The sequence below is a fragment of the Antechinus flavipes genome, chromosome 4 (genome assembly GCF_016432865.1).
Source record: "Antechinus flavipes isolate AdamAnt ecotype Samford, QLD, Australia chromosome 4, AdamAnt_v2, whole genome shotgun sequence".
Lineage (NCBI taxonomy): Eukaryota > Metazoa > Chordata > Mammalia > Dasyuromorphia > Dasyuridae > Antechinus > Antechinus flavipes.
In genome coordinates, this window is record NC_067401.1 from 158,140,992 (window position 1) to 158,161,173 (window position 20,182).

Sequence of the window (20,182 nt, forward strand, 5' to 3'; positions counted from 1 at the left end):
AGATTGGAGCTTGAAGCCATGAGGTGATGGTCAACCAAGAGGTAATGACTAGCTCCCTTTCTCAGTCAAACACCTTCTGCCTTTATCCATTAACAGACAAATAAAAATGTTGAAAGACATGAGAAGTCTGATCTATGTGATAAATAATCACTTCAGAAGACTAACTGATATTAAATTATCCTTTCTTCCCTTTCTTGGCAGAGAAGTAATAGTCTATAAATGTAGAATGAAGCATTACTTGTCAGAAATGGCTGATATATTCGACTATTTTTCTTAATTGTGTTTCTTTATTACAAAGAAAGCTTCTATAGGTGACTCATGGTGGGGTGAAGAATGGACAACCATTGGGAAAACACAATTATATAAGAAAAATATTTTAAAATCTGCTTTTTTAAAATGTGTGAATTCTCTCTCCTTTTCTATCCTTCTGAGAACAGACTAAATAAATAAAATTCTCCTCACAAAATAGTATATAGTTTGGGTCAGATTGTTCTGTTTGACTGTCCAGCAGATCATACCATTTAATATTATTTAAGTGTCTTCTATGTGCAAGGAATTGTGGTGGGCATACCAGAGGGAGGGGCAAAGGGAGGGAAACCCACATCTCCTGACTGCAATTTTTCTAATTTTAGAGTCACAACAAACAGTAGACAAAATGCTACCAAGTAGAAGTCTGAATTTCCTTTGATGAACAGATATCAGAATGTGTTATTACATAATAATAATAATAATTCTATTTTTAAAAAAAACATGATTCCAGTGACATACATTGTTAGGAACTTGCTTTACAGAATAGAATTAAATAGGCATTTTTTTTAAAAAATGGTGCTTGTGTTGATATTCAGTCATATTACTGAATTATTAATTCAAGTTGCAAAGAGACAAATTTGGCATAGAAATGTTTTATATGAAGGTATAGATGTAATCCATATCAAATTGCTTACTGTTTTAGGGAGGACAAAGGGGAAAGCAGGAAGAAGAAAATTTGAAACTCAAAAAAAAATGTTAAGTGATTGTTAAAGGGCAGCTAAGTGTCACAGTGGATAAATTCACTAGCCCTGGAATCAGGGAGGCCTGAATTCAAATTTAGCCTCAATACTTAATTATCTTGTGACCCTGGGCAAGTCAATTTAACTTCAAAAATAAAAAAACAAAACAAAAATTGATTGTTTAAAAACTATCTTTATATGTAATTGGAAAAACTAAAAGACTATTATATTTTTTTAAAGAGACAGATTTAGGTTTTATGTAAGGAAAAACTGCTAAATATTTAGGACCTTCCCAGAGTAGGACAGACTGTTTTAGGATGTAGTAAATTCCCTTTCACTAGAGATTTTTCAGATTACTCCTTTGGTGAAATTTTATAGAAAGCCTTCTTATTCAGGGACCAATTAGACTCTATTTCTAATGATCCAGGCTTACTTGATGCTGAAGAGATTAGAATTTCTCTGGCCCCTTTGTATAAACCAGGTTTTATGTCCATTGATTTCCTAATTGTTGTAAAACTAGATTATGTTTAATTGGCATATCAAATTAAGCAATGAAAAACTCTTTGTTTTCTTAAATAGGTCCATTCCTTGAAAAATTATGAAAAAAGTAAAGTATCTTTGGTAACCTCTTCTTTGATGAAGTAGAAAAAGTGAAGGACTTGGGTTCCAATTCTGATTTTATCATGTTATCATGAGACTTTAAATACTCACTTAGCCTCTCTGGCCATTAGTTCTTTCAGCTGTGAAATTAAGGGGATTGGCCCAATGATTGCCAGATGCTCTTGCTCCAAAATACTCTACATGCTCAACTCAGATCTATCCTTCCCAAACAATGTCCCATGCTCTACAGCTACCTTTCCTTTCTATATGTCATCAAAACTGCAATTAGCTGTTTCAGCAGCCCAATAAGAAAAGGAGAAATTTTCTTGACATCTATTATTTCCCTATTTGAAAACCTACAATGGCAAGGAAGTTTTAATTTCCCCACCTTAACAAAGCAGTGCTGGTAACATTGGCTGGAACTCTGTTGGGCCAGTAAGCAATGGCTGGTACGCGATGCCCTCCTTCCCACGTGGTCCGCTTGGTTGAGCTTCCCCCTGCAAGAGAAGTTGAAAGCCATTCATTAGCTTATGACTACAACTTAAAAATGCATGGGTTTGTGATTACAGATTGTTATTATGAGCTAAGAATTTCCAAGGATTAAAATAAGGGAGCCATTTTGAATCACTAAAGCAAAGTTAGTTCAGTGGAACCCAAGGGGCTGGAAAAAAATAAAATCGTGTTTTACAGAAAAATCTTAAAAGACAAATAGAATTAACTATGAACATTCCCCCCCCCCAAAAAAAAAAAATCTCACCCTCAGTTGAAAGAGACCAAAATTTCAATAATTAATATGGAAAACACTCTTTCAAGCCAAACACTGTACATAATTCACACATAACTTAGTCATATATTCCCATGATGGTCTAGTATGAATAATGAAAACAATTATGCTTACTGAGAGGGAAGGAAAAAAAGAGGCATGTGTTGATCTGTAGTCATGTTACTGCAAACTGAACTTTGATGCTCCAGGCCAAGCATAACACACAGGAAATGCTCTAAATTCTTTGTTCTTTCTCACAACCAGCTTTCAAGAACCTCAAATTTTTTTTTGCCTTTTCTTAAAAACAAAAATCTTATCTCTTATATCTAAATACATAGAACTTTAGAAACATATTTTGGTTATATATATCTTATACTAAAAAACATTTTTGTTAGCACTATTTTCTTCAATACTCGTTTCTATTCAAAAATTAGGTCCAAGTTCATTCTGAATATCTCTTGCTAATGGAATAGATGCCTGCTCCTCCATTTCTGGAATGCATTCTCTCCTTATCTTCATCTGAAATCTTTCTCATCCTTCAAGGTCTAGCTCAGAAGCTACCAATTCCACAAAGCCTTCTTTGATCTTTTTCCATCACTCTTTGGTTAAAAGTGATCTCTGTTTTCCTGCAAATTTTTGTGTCTTTTTTTGCTCCTATCACACTCTACCTTTGTAAGAGGAGCCTAAAGCCTTTTGAGGTTTTGTTGGTCAAATTGACTTAGGAAAAGCCAGGAATGGAGTCAGTTCAGTAATAACTATGTCTCTCGACTTAATTTTTGGTTTTTTTGTGTCTTTCTTCTGAGTCATGGGAAATTGGCTTGGAGTTATTGAGAAACATCAAAATGCAGAGTTGTCTGGTAATTATTGGAAAAAATGGTCCTGAGAGAGATAATGACCTAGGATAGTTAGTCTTTAGAAATTAAAATCAGGTGGTATACAAAGTGGTTGTCTAGATCCTCAATCTCAGAAACAAAGGGATTTAATATAAACAATCCAAAAGCAGTAGCTACTTAGGAATATATCTTTTTTGTGGTTGTCCTAAAGATAGTGGTACCTGGGGCTGAAAATCTTTTGCAAGAGTCTCAGAAACCAAGACACTGGGAGGAAAAGAAAGCTCAATTCATACAGGGGTGGGAAGGAAGCCATGGTTTATTTTTTTGCTGGTCCATGGACAACTTGGACAGCTGCTATTCTAAATGAACTGTTTTTAAAGGCTCAAGATCTTGTCCTAAAAGGTTGTTGTAGTGACCATACTTCTCAAAAGGAAGAAAACCAAGAACCTTGGTGGAAGTTCTATAACTACATACCCAGTGGGACCATATCCAGCATCATCTGACACAGTCAATAATAGAGCATCATCTAATGGAGTCACATCTGGTACTGGTATGATATTGACCATACATCCAGCAGAATAGTGGTGATGGTTGACCCCACCAGAACAGCATCCAGTAGAAGCTGCATACCTAGCAGTAACCCACATTAAGACAATTCTGAGATACCACTGTACATCTGTCAGATTGGCTAGAATGACAGGGAAAGATAACGCAGAATATTGGAGGGGATGTGGGAAAACAGGGACACTGATACATTGTTGGTGGAATTGTGAACACATCCAGCCATTCTGGAGAGCAATTTGGAACTATGCTCAAAAAGTTATCAAACTGTGCATACCCTTTGATCCAGCAGTGTTTCTACTGGGCTTATATCCCAAAGAGATTTTAAAGAAGGGAAAAGGACCTATGTGCAAGAATGTTTGTGGTAGCCCTCTTTGTAGTGGCTAGAAACTGGAAATTAAGTGGATGCCCATCAATTGGAGAATGTCTGAATAAATTGTGGTATATGAATATTATGGAATATTATTGTTCTGTAAGAAATGACCAGCAGGATGATTTCAGAAAGTCCTGGGGAGTCCTGAACTAATGCTGAACAAAATAAGCAGGATCAGATCATTATATATTTCAACAACAATACTATATGATGATCAATTCTGATGGACGTGGCCCTCTTCAGCAATGAGATGAACCAAATCAGTTCCAACAGAGCAGTAATGAATTGAACCAGCTACACTCAGGGAAAGAACTCTGGGAGATGACTATGAACCACTACGTAGAATTCCCAATCCCTCTATTTTTGTCCATCTGCATTTTTGATTTCCTTCACAGGCTAATTGTATACTATTTCAAAGTCCGATTCTTTTTATGACAGCAAAATAACTGTTTGGACATGTATACTTATATTGTATTTAATTTATACTTTAACATATTTAACATGTATTGGTGAACCTGCCATTTGGGGAGGGAGTGGGAGGAAGGAGGGGAAAAATTGGAAGAAAAGGTTTGGCAACTGTCAATGCTGTAAAATTACCCATACATGTAATTTGTAAATAAAAAGCTATAATAAAAGAAAATAAAATAACTAGCAGTAACCAGTGGAGAATAGATTGAACAAGTATAGACATTACTAGAAGACAGCAGAATTTGTTACTGTCTCATTACAATTAAGTTATAATTTTTTAAAACCTCTGCCTAATAGAGGTGCATATATAATATTATTTTTATTGTTCTTATTAAATTAAATCTTATTAAGTTGTTTATTAGTTGATTATTAGGTTAATATTTAATTAATAATTACAAAAATTTTATTTTTTAAAGGCTAAAGTAAAAAAATAAAAAGGAAGCAGTCTTAACAGTAACAGGGATGTGAGTAACACTTAACCCCAGGTATTCTCTATACTTATGCTCCTCCACACCCGGATGATGTGAATGTTTTATGGAAAAATGTTTAATTGGTACTTTTTCATTGTGCCACTAGGTGGAATCACAGTGCAAAAAGCGCTGTTCCTTGGAGTCCAACTACTGCCTCAGACCCTTAATAGCTGTGTGACCTTAAGCATATCAACATTCGCCTCAGTTTCCTCAGTTGTAAATGGGAATTACATCAGCCCATTAATCCCAAGGTTGTTATGAAGCTCAAATGAGATAATATTTGTTAAGTATTTAACACAATGCATACATAGCAGGGACTATATGCTTGTTCCTCACCTCTATGCCATTTCTTTAAATGATTTTGCTTTGAAATGGGAAACTCTACTACATGACTAACAATTTAAAGAGAAGGAACAATCAAAGAAAACTGAATTTTGCATAATAATAATGACCAAGTATGGCTTGGAAGATAAGTTGAGAAAAAAATTACCAATCTCTCTTCATTGCAGAGGTGGGAAACTGTGGATGTAGAATATTGAATATGCTATGAAACATGATTAATTTATTGTTTTTGCTGAACTGATTTTTCTCTCTTTTTTATTTTTTGTTATAAAGAGTGGCCCGCTGGCTAAAGTGAGGGGAAGGATATACTTATTAATGAATATGATGTAAAAACAGAAGTTTGCAGACATGGGCACAACTTAAGCAATACCGTCAAAGTACTCTGAAGGAGACCTCATTGTGGACTTCCTAAATCTCTTTCAGAGACTTTCTCTCTCTCTCTCTTTCGGAATCTCTAGCAGATGACCCCGGCCCAGACAGATTCAAAGGCATCCCCAAGAACCTGTAAATGCTCATTCATCCAGCAGCAAGCACATCCTTCCCTGCCTGTCTGCCCATCCTCCCACTGGATGGAAAGCCCAGGATGTAGAATGTTGCTTCCCAGTGGGAAAGGTTATGCAACAACCTGATAGCATAAATTATAAACTGTCAAGGTCTCCTAGGCGCAGCAGGATGCCAAATACACAAACACAACAGAATGCTTCCTCATCACTGGGAGATGGAGAGAGGGGGAGGGGAGGCACAGCAATTCTGCTCTTCAAATTAAGCCAAAGAAGCAGACAGAGGGGCATTCATCTTGGGGAAAAAACAAGTCGTCACTTCCACACTAAATAGGAAATTAGGTCTGGGGGTAGTGTCAGGAAGGGGAGGAGTGGTGACGCCTAGGACCCTGAATCTGAGTCATATGCTACATGGGATTATTATATGGAGAGAAATCAAATGATCTTAACATTTATATGTATGTGTGTGTGTGTATGTGTGTATCATAGACCCCTCCAGCAGCCTAATGAAACTTATGGACTCTTTCTAAGAAAAAATTTAAATACATGCAATAAAAATGTATTAGTTTACAAAGGAAACCAACTACAATGAACCATAATTTTCAAAATATTTTAAAGGAAAAGTTCACAGACCCCCAGGTTAAAATCACCTTTGTCTTTGAGGTCATCCAATCTACTCCCTTCATTTTACAGCTGAGTACACAGCAATGCAGAAAAATTTATCTAATTACCCAATATCACACAATGGCCAGATGAATCCCCCTCTTCAGAAAGTTCTCCAGTGGCTCTTAACCTATAACTGGGGCTTGTTCAGGGGCTGAAGAGCTGTTGTCCTTACACATTCTCTCCTTTGATCTAGAGAAATCCAGGGTCCCAAGTCCCTCCCCCTTAACCTATTCTAGCTGGTGAGAAGCCAAGGAGAGAATGTGGTCCGCCCCACTTATCCTTCTCTGAAGCTCAAGATCAAGCTGAGCATCCCCACCAGGAGACAACAAAGTAAAAGGAGGGTTCCTGCCTCATCAGATCAGCTCTTCTCTGTTGCTGCCTCATCAGGTAGCAAAAAGGGGACAAAAGGGAACATGCTTTATGAAGTGCTTGAGAGCCAAGGCATCTCAGCCTAATACAACAGGTTGGTTTTGAGAAGAGGTGGTATCCCACATGATTGTGAAAATAACTATCAGTCACCCTTTCATCTGATCTAAAAGTGTTTTTCTAAGCAGGATCCCCCACACCCAGAAATGCTGACATTCAAATGAGAATGAAATCAAGTCTAGACCCCTGACTGAAACAAGACTCTCATGATTCAGTCTCCAATTCTACAATTCTAATATACTCAGCTCAAATTCTTTATACTTTCTCAGGTGTTTAAAATCCACATAATTCAAAATAGCATAGGCTATAACCCTGGATATGAATCATTTAAAAATTTTCCTTTTTTTCTAGTAAATTTGATAAGGATTATAATTTGAATTACTTTCAAATTTGTAACTTTGAAAAAAGACCTAATTTGGATTTATTATGAAATTACCTCCTCTGCACCTCTTCCAATTTTCTTCCACTGATTTCCTTTACCTCCAATACACATTTAGGGCAAAGCTTCTTAAACTGTAGGTGACAACCTACATATGGGGTCACTTAACTGAATGTGAGGGTCACAAAATTATGATTTATTATCAGTAAAAGTTTGATTTGCAGACCTATTTTGTATATTAACTTGGAGTCACATAAAATTTTCTTGGGCTAAAAGGGGTCATGAGTGGGAAAAGTTTAAGAAGCATTGTTCTAAGAATGTCAAAGTATATTCTGGGGATTCCTGGGGACCTTCAAGACCCTTTCAGAGATTCTACAAGGCAAAACTTTTCATAATTATTCTAACATATTTTAATTTCTAATTCTGGAAATAGCAATAGCTCTTTGGAATCTCTAGTAATTGTTAAGCATATAAAGGAGTTCTGATACCACAAAACTTTGAGAATGCTGCTCTAGAGCAGGCTTTAAAACTATGGGATGATCTGGGGATCATTTCAGTCTCAGAAATGAGAGATAGCATAGTATAATGGAGAGAGCACTGGATTTTTAGTCAGAGGACTTAGCTTTTGGGAGAGGGAGGGATGGAAGGAATAGGGTGAGAGAAAAGGGAAATGGAGCAAAGGAAGGAAGGAGAAAGAAAGACAGAGAGTTTCTCAGCAGTTAACTGGAGAGAACAACATAGTCAGGAGAACTGGCTTTTCCCCGCTAAAATACTATTTAGCTATGTGTGTTATTTTACCTCTGAGTCATAGAGGAACAAAGGGTTTGGACCAATTAATCTCTGAGCTACCTCTGGTTTTAAATCTTAACTTAAAAGGTCAGTTTGATTATAGATGTTATACTTTCTGACAAAATCTACTGAGAGTAGTAGGATAGAATCAGGTCCTCATGAGGAGACGGGGTAGCATTCCAACTGTCCCCAAAGTCACACACAGAACTTCTCAAAGGACACATTATGAAGAACATAGTGTGGAAATAAGTACTCAATTAAATTATAAAAAGCATGTGATCTCTGTAGTTCAAACCAGAGAATAACATCCAAAGTCTAAACTCCAGAAACTGTTGTGTCTGTGTATGTGAGCCAAGACATTTTTTCTCCTACAGTTCTTGTTTCCCCCCTCATTACACTCCCCCCCCATACACACCTCATTCCTGCTCCTCAAAATATACTCTTGGAGAGAACAGGCCTTCCTGTAACTTTAGAAGAGACCAGGATGTTTTATTATACTAAGGGGATTTTTACTTCAGAGCTAAAAAGGAAGCATGGTGTAGAGAAACAGGAGATCCTGGGCAATCAAGCTGCATCCCAGTAATAATGCCAGCTGTGTGATCTTGGGCAAATTATATCCTCTTTCAACTCCAATGCCCTTACCAATTAAACCCAAAGGTTGGACTTAATGTTCACTAAGATCCCTTCAAGCTCCAAAAAAAATCTATTAATTCTGATATCTCTGCTTGCTCTGCAACCACATTTCACATTATAGTTATTTATAACTTCTGCTCTGTAGGTGAGAGCCTTATGCTAATGAGAACAGTAGGGTAGGTACAGTACAATCACTTAGCAGGTCAGTTAGTTTCAAAATCAGAAAAAACCTTCTTCTGTGGTCACAGACTACTTCCTCCAAACATAACTGGAAGTTTCGAAAAATGCATCACAAAAGGGACTGGGAGATCATATGTCCTATTGGTTGGCCCTCTTCACCCCATTCTCTCTGTGAAATATAAGGTTCCTGGAGAAAGAAAACTGTGTCATCTTGATTTTTGTATCCCCAGGGCTGAGCAAAGTGCCTTGTACTTAGTAGATTCTTAAATGTTGATTTAGAATTCTAGGAAAAGTAAGTGATCTGACCAAAGCCCCAACAGAATCAGAACTCCAATAAATTTCTAGTCTATGGATTTTTTCATTATACAACATTATCTCAGTCCTAGTAGCGAGTTATAAAGCTAAAGAGCCCTCATTTTAACAAGATGATCCATCTAGATCAGAATTTTATTTTTTTCTTTAATTTTATGCTAAAAAAAAAAAAAGGACAGAAAAAGAAAATAAAACAACAAAACACAACATTGTCTTGTGGCCAGCAGAACATCCGGGAGGATACAGAATACATAATAACTTTTCAGTTCAAGAAAAAATATATAATAGTAGAAGAAATTATATTCATGAGTGTTCATCTTTTCTTTGCTTCCTAATAGGTTGTTCTGTTGTTCTCTGTTGCATAATTTTCTTTTTTTAGTTTATTCTTTTTTTTCTCCTTCATCCCCCCTACCTTCCCCAAGCAGGCTATAGTTAAGTACAGATATATTTATGTATACATAGGTATACCTATGTATACATAAATATATCTGTACTTAACTATATAGATATATATGTATATACCTATGTATATGCCTATACATATATACCCACCGACACATACACATATGAATACATTCATACTACTCACAAACTCACACAATATACATATGTCCACATATACATATATAGAAAGCAACATGTATACATATCTACATATACTCAGTCACCTATATATGCACATATATTTACCCATTTCTAAACCTGCATCTAAAAGAACATTAGTACAACTGACATACAATGTAAATTTCTCTCTTCATTGAATCTTTAATTTCGATTTTGTTTAAAATCCTTTCTTTTTTCTGGCTATCCTTTCTTTTTTCTAATAAGTGCTACTTCTAATCCTTGTTTTAATGCTTGTGTATATCCCTGCTAACTTATGCTTTAATTTTGTTCCTTAACTTGCCTCCTGTGACCACAGATACTTCTCTTGTCTTCTTCCCTCATCATTTTCTTCCCCTCTACATATGTATATGTATATGTAGTATTGCCTATTTAACCCATTCCCAATGTGAGCAACCCCCTTCAATGCTATTCTTTCTATGCACCTCATTTGTATAACATAATTGCAATTTTTACCAACAAAAGCATGATGCCAGGCTCTGTTTGCTCTCCCTGCCCACAGTGTCCTGATTCTAATTTTTAAAGTTATTTTCATCTTTAAAATGCTATCTCCTTACCACTACACACCTGTCAGATTGGCTAGAATGACAGGGAAAGATAATGTGGAATGTTGGAGGGGATGTGGGAAAACAAGGACACTGATACACTATTGGTGGAATTGTGAACACATTCAGCCATTCTGGAGAGCAATTTGGAACTAGGCTCAAAAAGTTATCAAGCTGTGCATACCCTTTGATCCAGCAGTGTTTCTACTGGGCTTATACCCCAAAGAGATACTATAGAAGGGACCTGTATGTGCCAAAATGTTTGTGGCAGCCCTGTTTGTAGTGGCCAGAAACTAGAAAATGAATGGATGCCCATCAATTATAGAATGTTTAGGTAAATTGTGGTATATGAATGTTATGGAATATTATTGTTCTGTAAGAAATGACCAGCAGGATGATTTCAGAGAGGCCTGGAGAGACTTACATGAACTGATGCTAAGTGAAATGAGCAGAACCAGGAGATCATTATATACTTCATCAACGATACTGTATGAGAATGTATTCTGATGGACGTGGATTTCTTCGACAACGAGACCTAATTCAGTTTCAATTGATCAATGATGGACAGAAGCAGCTGCACCCAAAGAAAGAACACTGGGAAATGAATATAAACTGTTTGCATTTTTGTTTTTCTTCCCGGGTTACTTATATCTTCTGAATGCAATTCTCCCTGTGCAACAAGAGAATTGTTTGGTTCTGCACACATATATTGTATTTAGGATATACTGTAACCTATTTAACATGTATAGGACTGCTTGCCATCCATGAAGGGAGGGAGGGGAAAAGGCGGAACAGAAGTGAGTGCAAGGGATAATGTTATAAAAAATTACCCTGGCATATGTTCTGTCAATAAAAAGTTATAATTATGGGGAAAAAAAGTTTACACCACTATAGGGAAAAATTGAAAAAAAAAAAAAAGATGCTATCTCCTGTTTAGGAACTGAAGGGTCAAAAGGGATGGCGAGCTTACAGACTTCTCAGGAGCTTCAACTCCTCCTCAGTATTGCTCAGAGAGAGATCTTCATCAAGGGGCAGACAATATTTCCACTAAATCTTCAGACAGTGATGTAAGTGATATGTCAGCTGTATCAAGGACTAGCAGTGTATCTCGTTTCAGCAGCACAAGTTACATGTCTGACCAAGAAGAAATAAGAAAATCAGGTTCTATGGATATAGAGGAAAGAAACTTGCAAGTGAAAATTAATAAGTACAAAGAGGTAGCAGGATCAGACTCCAGACTGGAACAAGATTACCATTAGAAGTTTTGGAAGCAAAGATGTTATGATGTCAATCTAGGGCATTTAAGATTGATTTTGCCTTCAGATGAATTGATCTCAGATTCAGCTGTGGACTCTTTGTAAAAGGATGCTATAGGGGACTTCTGGCCAAGATGGTGGAGAGGACACACTCATCTACTTAATCTCTGTCTTTGCTCTCAGAATTTATTTCATGAGCCTTGGAATTAGTCCTTGACTGGAAAAAAACCCACAAATAATTACCAACAGAAGACATCCTTGGAATTTGCCAGAAAAGATCTGTTTTTACTCGAGGGCAGGGATGATCAGATTGGGGGAAGGCTGAGGACAGGCAGCGAAAGTATGGCAGGCAGCTTACACTGAGCAGACTGGAGAGGGGATGGGGCGTGATCTCAGCCGTTTCTGGGGGAAGAACTTTACCACAGTGTGGATACTCTGCCCTGGCAGCAAGCCAGCAGACCAGCAGATAAGTTGTAAATACAGGAGGTAAAGACCATAACCCCGAAAAGCCAATGTCACTCGGGACCTGGCCACACCCACCCACAGTGTTTCAGTTCACTCTCAGAGTCTCAGAGCACAGATGTGGCACAGCCATTGCTGTCCTGCTAGTGCCTCGCTGCTGCCCTCTGCAGTCTGTAGAGGAAGCTCGGTAATACCTTCCAGCCCCTACCCCCCAAAAAATCAGACTGCATTTGTTTTTTTTTGCTAGTTTGTTTTCTTTAATTCCTCTCTGACAAAATGAGCAAAAAATTAAAACGAACTCTAACTATTGATAGCTTCTATATGGATAGAGAGCAGACTTTAAGCCCTGAGGAGACTAAAAGCAGAGTGTCTCCAGATGAATCCCTAAAGGGGAGGGACAATATGATCTGGTCCTCAACACACAAGACTCTCATAGAAGAAATTAAAAAGGCTCTCACGAGAGAGCTAGAAGAAAAATGGGAAAAGGAAAGAGAAGTTTGGCAAGAGAGTTTGGAGAAGTCATCCCGCTCATTTAAAGATAGAATGGATAAAGAAATCAAATCCATGAAAAATAGAATTAGTGAGTTGGAAAAAGAAAAATAAAATTGGCGAAATGGGAAAGAATTCCATAGAACAAAATAACTCCCTTAAAAACTCTATTGGACAATTAGAAAAAGATATAAAAAAGTGAGTGAAGAAAATAATTCATTGAAAATCAGAATTGAACAAATGGAATTCTGTGATGACTGTATATTTTAAAATCAGCTGGAGTCAGGAATTCAAGTTAAGGGAAAATCTTTGATCTTTATTCTTTGTGGAGGTGAAGGGGGATGATGATAGGAATGTGAGCAGCCACGACACACACCCAGCCAGCAATCCCTCTGCCTCTCTCCCCATCTCTCTCTCTCTCCACCAAAATCGTCCCTACGTCATTTCCTATACAACGCATCAGAACATGCACAAAGAGTGGGCGGGGGCCATTCTTTCTCCAAGCATATATTAATAAAGTATGGTCCAATTACTATTTAACCTCACGTGCTTGGGACCTCAGTGCATCAACTCAAGCCTCCGCCTATTACATTTCCCACTTTCTTTTATTTTAGAACACAGGTGGTCATGCCATCCCTGACTCCTCAGGGAGGTCAGAGCCCCCAAGGGAAGGTGATCACACCCTCCCTGACTTCTCAGGAAAGGAGGTGAAAGCACCAAAAAGGAGGTGATCACGACCCCTCTGACTTCTCAGGAAGGGAGGTGAAAGCACTAAAAAGGAGATAATCACGCCCTCCCTGACATCTCAGGAAGGGAGATGAAAAGCCCCAAAGGGAAGTGGAGGTTGCTAGCAGGTTTCTGGGCTAAAGGGTCTTATTAGAAACAGGTATGCACAAACCCATCAGCGTGGGAGGTATTACACAAGCACACAGCAATAATGCAGAGGCTATTAGTGATGACTCTCCCCACAGTCAGTGCAGGCTTGATGTGGTATAACAAACATGAATTGTACACACAAGTAATGGTATAACAAACAATATAAATCAACATTGTGTTGTAAAAGACTGCCAGAAGTCCTAGAAGGAGAGTATGTAAACAGCAGTCATACATACGCCTTCTTCAGCAGCCAAGAGATAGTCCAAAACCAATCTATTAGTCCATTGCTTCACATGTCAGGGAACCCAATGATTCCCCCCAAGTTTTTGAAATCCTGCAACAGTCCTTTTATGTGTTCCAGAATCCAACAATTCCAGCAGATTTTGAAGTCCTGCAACAGTCTTATAATTTCTCAGAAATTCCAATGTTTCCTGAAGGCTTTCAAGTCCTACAACATTCTTATGTCTCAGAGAATCCAATGATTCCCGAAGGTTTTCAAGTCCTATAACAATCTTATGTCTCAGAGAATCCAATAATTCCTAAGGGTTTTGAAGTCCAACAATTTTCAATGTCTATGAGTCAAACGCTATAACTGCCACGCTCTTTCAGTGGTGAGCACAATCAGCAATAGGACCACCCCATATTTCTTGGGTCTTCTCCTTCGTTTCAAGAGTCTGCTCCATCTTCCTGTGATGGACAAGGCGAATATGGCTCGTTGGCAGCCATCTGATTCCTTCTCCACCTGCAGAGATAGAAGCAAACCCTCTCCCCCAAGCAGTTAGCCTATCTGGTCCCTTCCATTCACCACTTTCTGGGTCTCTCCACATCACCTGGCAATTATCTAAAGATAGTGGAGCCGCTCGCACTGGACACTGTCCTTCTGGTGGGTTATAAAACCTGTGTGCTGGAGCCAGTGCATCTTTGTCAAAAATCAAGAAGTTAATGGTATAAAGGGTTAGATTTAGAAGTTCTCTAGGGTTACCTGTGGCTCCCCCTTTCTTTTGTTTTTGGAGGAGCATCTTAATGTCTCTGTTTCTCCTCTCTGCTATTGCCTGTCCTTGAGGATTAAAAGGTATGCCAGTGGTGTGTAAAGTGTTATACTGTACACAAAAATGTGCAAAATGTTTAGAAGTATATGCAGATTCATTATCTGTTTTTATTGCTTGTGGCACATCCATATTTGCAAATGTTTGCATGAGGAATTCAGTGACCATTCGGGCTGTCTCTTTTGCTGCTGGTATTGCAAAAGACACCTGAAAAGGTGTCCACCACAACGTGGATAAAAGACAGGTGACCGAAAGATTTATAATGGGTCACATCTATTTGCCAGATTTCATTGGATCTCAAACCATGAGGGTTCTTCCCTGGAAGCAGTAAGGAGCATGGAAAGGAAGGCAAGCTGTACAGGCTTTTACTATGCTCCTAGCTTCCTCTCTTGTTATTCCAAATTGTAAACGTAAAGCTCAAGTAGCCTGATGATATTTAGAATGATATTCCTGGGCTTCCTGGAATGAAGGAGTATTGACCAACATAGTTAGAAAGCTATCTGCCTTTGAATTACCATCAAAAATAGGACATGGAAGAACACTATGAGAATGGACATGCAAAATATAAATCTTACCTGGATGCTTTCTCACTTGCTCTTGAAGTTTCTTGAAGAGCTGATATATATATATATATATATTAGAGGCTACAAATTTTATTTGGGCTGCGGCAATTCTTTGTACCACACCTACTGAATAGGCCGAATCAGATATTATATTTCTATCTCCTGGATAATAAGAGCTAGAATGATCACATACAATTCATTCTGCTGAGTGGACTGGAAAGGAGTTCTGACTACTCTCTTTATAGTTAAGTCATGAGAGTATACAGCACAAATATTATGTTTGGATGCATCTGTAAAGATAGTTGGTCCTTTAAGAGGAATTTTAGAAACTTTTTCTTCAAGAATCCATCACCAATTATGTAATAGTCTGGTTATCTTTAATGGAGACCCATGTGGAAAATTTGGAGCCATGGCCAATAAAATTTGCCACTCTGGGATGGTCTCACATCACACATTAATTTGTGTATTAGTATAAAAGGTGTATATCTTGTCAGTCTTGTCCCAGATAATTGTATTGCTCGCTTAATGGCCTTTAATAAAATTCTAGCCCAAGCACTGGATAAGGAGTAAGGCTTTGTTCTGGTTGTGCTGGGAGGTTCACACACTCTATCACACTGTCTCCTTGATGAAGAACTGCTGCGAGTGCCTCTTTTGTAGCAAAAACTGATATTTCCAAGGGTTTTTGAGTGACTCTTTCAACCACATTGGATAAAGCCAGTTCAACTTCTCTCAAAGCCTCTTGAGCTTCTTTTGTAAGCTGGTGTGGTGAATTGAAAGCACTGTCTCTCCTTAAAATATCATATAATGGTTGCAATTGATAAGTAGTCAAGCCTAATATTAGTTGCATCCATTGGATATCTATCAATTTCTGAAAATCATGTAAGGTGTTTAGCTTCTCTGTTCTTAAGGACAGTTTTTGTACCGTAAGCACCTTAGGGTATACTTCATATCCTAAATATTGAAAAGGAGCATGTCTTTGAATGTTTTCTGGAGCTATGTACAATTTGTAATTCCTTAGTGTTTTTATGGTCTGTTGTAGACATGCTTCTAACATTTGTTCCTCAGGTGCACATCCCAGTATATCATCCATATAATGTAATAGCATAATTTTTGGAAATGCTTTCCTTGGAGCAGAGCAACATACATTTGACCCATAGTAGGGCTGTTTTTCCATTCCCTGTGGCAAAACTGTCCATTCATATCTTTTATAAGGCTTAGCTAAGTTAATGCTGGGCACTGAAAAGGCAAATATTTTCATATCCTCCTTATCCAGAGAAACAATCCTTAATGTCTATAACCCAAAGAGGCCATTCTCTAGGCAATTGAGTAGGAGATGAAAGTCCAGACTGAAGAGTTCCTACCTATAGTTTCGATCTGTTCACTGACCTTTCTTAAATCAGTCAACATCCTCCATTTTCCAGATTTCTTTTTTACAACAAATACTGGGAAATTCCAAGGACTTAGAGAAGGTTGTAAGTGTTCTTGATCAAGTTGCACCTGTATTATATCTAAAAAGACCCGAATTTTATCACTACCTAAGGGCCACTGTTCTATCCACACTGGTGTATCAGTTTTCTATTGGATGGGAACAGGTAAAAGTGTTGGCAGGCCTTCAACAGCAGCACTGCCTAAAAAACGGAAGAACTCATTTTTAACCCTAATTGTTGTAAAACGTTTCTTCCCCACAGATTGATGGGGATTTTTTAAACTATAAAAGGAGTAAAAACTCCTGTTTTGCCTTCAAAAGTCCATCTCATAGGGGTAGCACTAACTTCAGCTGCTATTGATCCTCCTATGCCAGACATGTAGGGGTCTGCTTTAATCTTTGGCCAGTGACTGGGCCTCTAATGACTGTACAATCTGCACCTGTGTCTACCAATCCTTCCAATGGTAGGCCATTTATATAGATCATGAGCATAGGTCGGTCAGCTGTTACAGCTGCTGTCCAGTATATTTCTGGATTTTGTGGCTTGAGTCAGAATCTGGGTGACTATCACCAGGTTGCTTATCAGGATTTTGTATCAGTAAAACTACTTCTCCTGGGTGATAAGTCACACATTGTCTACCTGTATTAGTGACTGGGATATTATCTACACATTCCCCAGTTTCCCACATCAGTGTATGGATGGACACTGTTTTGTACGTACTCTCAGGACGTGAAATGGTCAAGCCTACTGTGCCTGGAGGCAAGAGATCCACAGGCTGGAGAGGAACAGATTTCATTTCTCCAAGGAGTATCTCAGTTGTCCCAGCTGCATACAACTCTATTCTCCCCAATTGTAATCCCTTTCTCCCATCATATGGCTTTCTGGCTGATTGGTCATGTCTGGGTACTGGACTTCTAGGCACTCTCTGGGTGTAGCATTGGCTGCCATCATGCCCCAAGTGTTTTTTGTCTTGGGCCCTGGGGCTGGGCCCTTCATCCTGTTTCCCTGAATCAGACTACATTCTGAGGCCCAATGGAAGCCTCTGTTGCATTTTGGACATGGGGTATTGGGTCTTGTTCTCCCACCCTGTTTTCTCATTCTGTCTCTATACCAACATTGAGCTTAGAAAATACCCTACTTTACCACACTGAAAGCATTGATGAGTCTCTCTGGAAGTCCTTTGCCAGAAGGGACCCTGTCTTCCCATGTTGGGATCTTGGGAAGTCTGCATCATAGCCTGGCTATAAAAGGCATTTATGCCCACTGTGGCACAGAGTCTTATGAGCTCCTCTAAAGGAGCATCCTTGCGCAGTCCTCGTATAATTCTTCTGCAAACCTCATTAGCATTTTCCTTAGCAAGTTGCCTTATCAAAATGTCTGTTACTGCATTTTCACCATTAGTTCTTGGGATAGCTGTCTGCAAACATCCCACAAAGTCAGCAAAGGGTTCATTTGGCTCTTGTGTTATTTTTGTGAAGGTCTCACTCTTGTCGTCTTTATTGTAGAGAGAAGCCCACACTTTGATAGCATTAGCAGAAGGATATCTTTTTGCTGGGTGGCCAGGATTTGCTGTTTCTTGCTATCCTGACTTTAATTATCTTGGTGACTAACCCATGGCTTACACCTCAAGCACCACCCAAAGTATGTTTTACAGTAACCAAAGATGAGAACAAAAGAAGGCAAAAACATGTAAGAGAAAAGTAGCAGGAGACCCTGAGCACCAAGAGCAGTGGATACTTGAAGAATGTCTTGAAACCTCACCAGGAAACGAAACTAAGAAAACAGGAAGAAAGCTTCTATCAAATGATGGGCGAAACCTGGAAGTCGCTTGAGGGCTACAAGCTTGGGGGCTATGAAGAACCAAGTCTTGCCAGTGAAAATGGAGCACCCGATGATACCCCAATCAGAGAAGCCTCCAGGAGATGGAAGCTGCCTGAGTATGTGAACTGTGTCCCAGCATCACCTGAGCAGCCCAGAGCAAAGAAGGGCCTTGTTATACCCAAAGAGCCTCTTGAGACAGCTGAAGAAGTGGTTGCAATCACTCACTCTCCACTGTCCTGATAGACGAGAATTCTGACGGAGGTTCTGCAAGACGTGGAGTTCACAGGTGTTGCTGGATTGGATGATGAAAGTGGGGTATCACAAGTCCATCTACACCCTCTCTACTTCCTACCCCCAAAGACCTCTAGAAGTGGAGAAAACCAAACCCTAGAGGACACTGGCCTGAAGACGGACACGGTGCTGAACATGAAGGAGAGAGAGCCCCATGTTGGGCGCCAAATGTGATGGCCGCGTATTTTAAAATCAGCCTGAGTAAGGAATTCAGGTTAAGGGAAAATCTTGGATCTTTATTCTTTGTGGAGGTGAAGGGGGATGGCGATAGGAATGTGAGCAGCTGCAACATGAACCCAGCCAGCAGTTCCTCTGCCTCTCTCCCCGCCTCTCTCTCTCCACCCACCAAAATCATCCCTACATCATTTCCTATACAACACATCAGAATTTGCACAAAGAGTGCACAAATGCGGGAGCCATTCTTTCTCCAAGCATATATTAATAGAGTATGGTCCAATTACTATTTAGCCTCATGTGCTTGGGACCTCAGTGCATCAACTCAAGCTTCAGCCCATTACAGAATTGAATAACTTGAAGAGACACCAAGAATCAGTCAAGCAAAACCAAAAAAATAAAACAATGGAAAAAATGTCAAATACCTTCTTGGGAAAACAAGAGACCTGGAAAATAGATCTAGGAGAAACAATCTAAGAATTATTGGACTCCCTGAAAAATATGATAAAAAAGAGAGTCTGGACACTGTTCTCCAGGAAATTATCAAAGAGAACTGCCCAGAAGTTATAGAAACAGAGAGTAAAATAGACATTGAAAGAATTCATCAATCACCTATTGAAAGGGAACCTAAAATCAAAACTCCAAGAAATGTAGTGGCTAAATTCCAGAACTATCAAACCTATATATATATATATGTTACAAGCTGCTAGAAAAAAATCAATTCATATATAGAGCAGCCAAAATAAGGATTACCCAGGATCAAGCAGGGTTCATATTAAAGGATCGAGGGGCCTGGAATCTGGTATTCCGAAAAGCTAAAGAACTTGGTATGCAGCCAAAAATAACTTACCCAGGCAAAATGAGCATTTTTTTCCCCAGGGAAGAAGATGGGCATTCAACGAAATAAGTGAATTTCATCTATTTCTGATGAAAAACCGGAACTAAACAAAAAGTTTGAACTCTAAATATAGAACTCAAAAGATACCTAAAAAGGTAAAAAGAAATCTTGGAAATTATATTTCTGCTATAAAGATATATAAAGAACACATGTATAATTTGTTCTAGAAACTAGAGGTGGAAAGGAAATTGTTCCAGAAAAAAGGTAAAGTGGGGGCACTACATCTCACAAAAAGGCAAAAGAAACCTATTATATCTGAGAGAAAGAATGGAGGGGGATGAATATAGTGTGTATCATACTCTCATCAGAATTGGGTTAAAGAGAAAAATATTAGACATATTCGATTTATGGTGAAACTTCTTCCACCTCATTGAAAAGTGGGAGGGGAAAAGTGAAAAGGTAAAGAGTAAGCTAAGTGGAAAGGAATAC

General features: G+C 38.6%; 1 protein-coding gene across 6 annotated transcripts in view; it reads right to left on the reverse strand.

Annotated features, from left to right (window-relative positions):
• The window catches only part of ARSG (arylsulfatase G), a 996,823-nt gene that overhangs the window by 27,909 nt on the left and 948,732 nt on the right, over positions 1 to 20,182 (reverse strand). For all 6 annotated transcript variants that reach the window (XM_051995241.1, XM_051995243.1, XM_051995237.1 and 3 more), the window contains one exon: positions 1,978 to 2,086. In XM_051995241.1, coding sequence (XP_051851201.1) covers positions 1,978 to 2,086 — 109 coding nt within the window. The remainder of the gene's footprint in view (positions 1 to 1,977; positions 2,087 to 20,182) is intronic.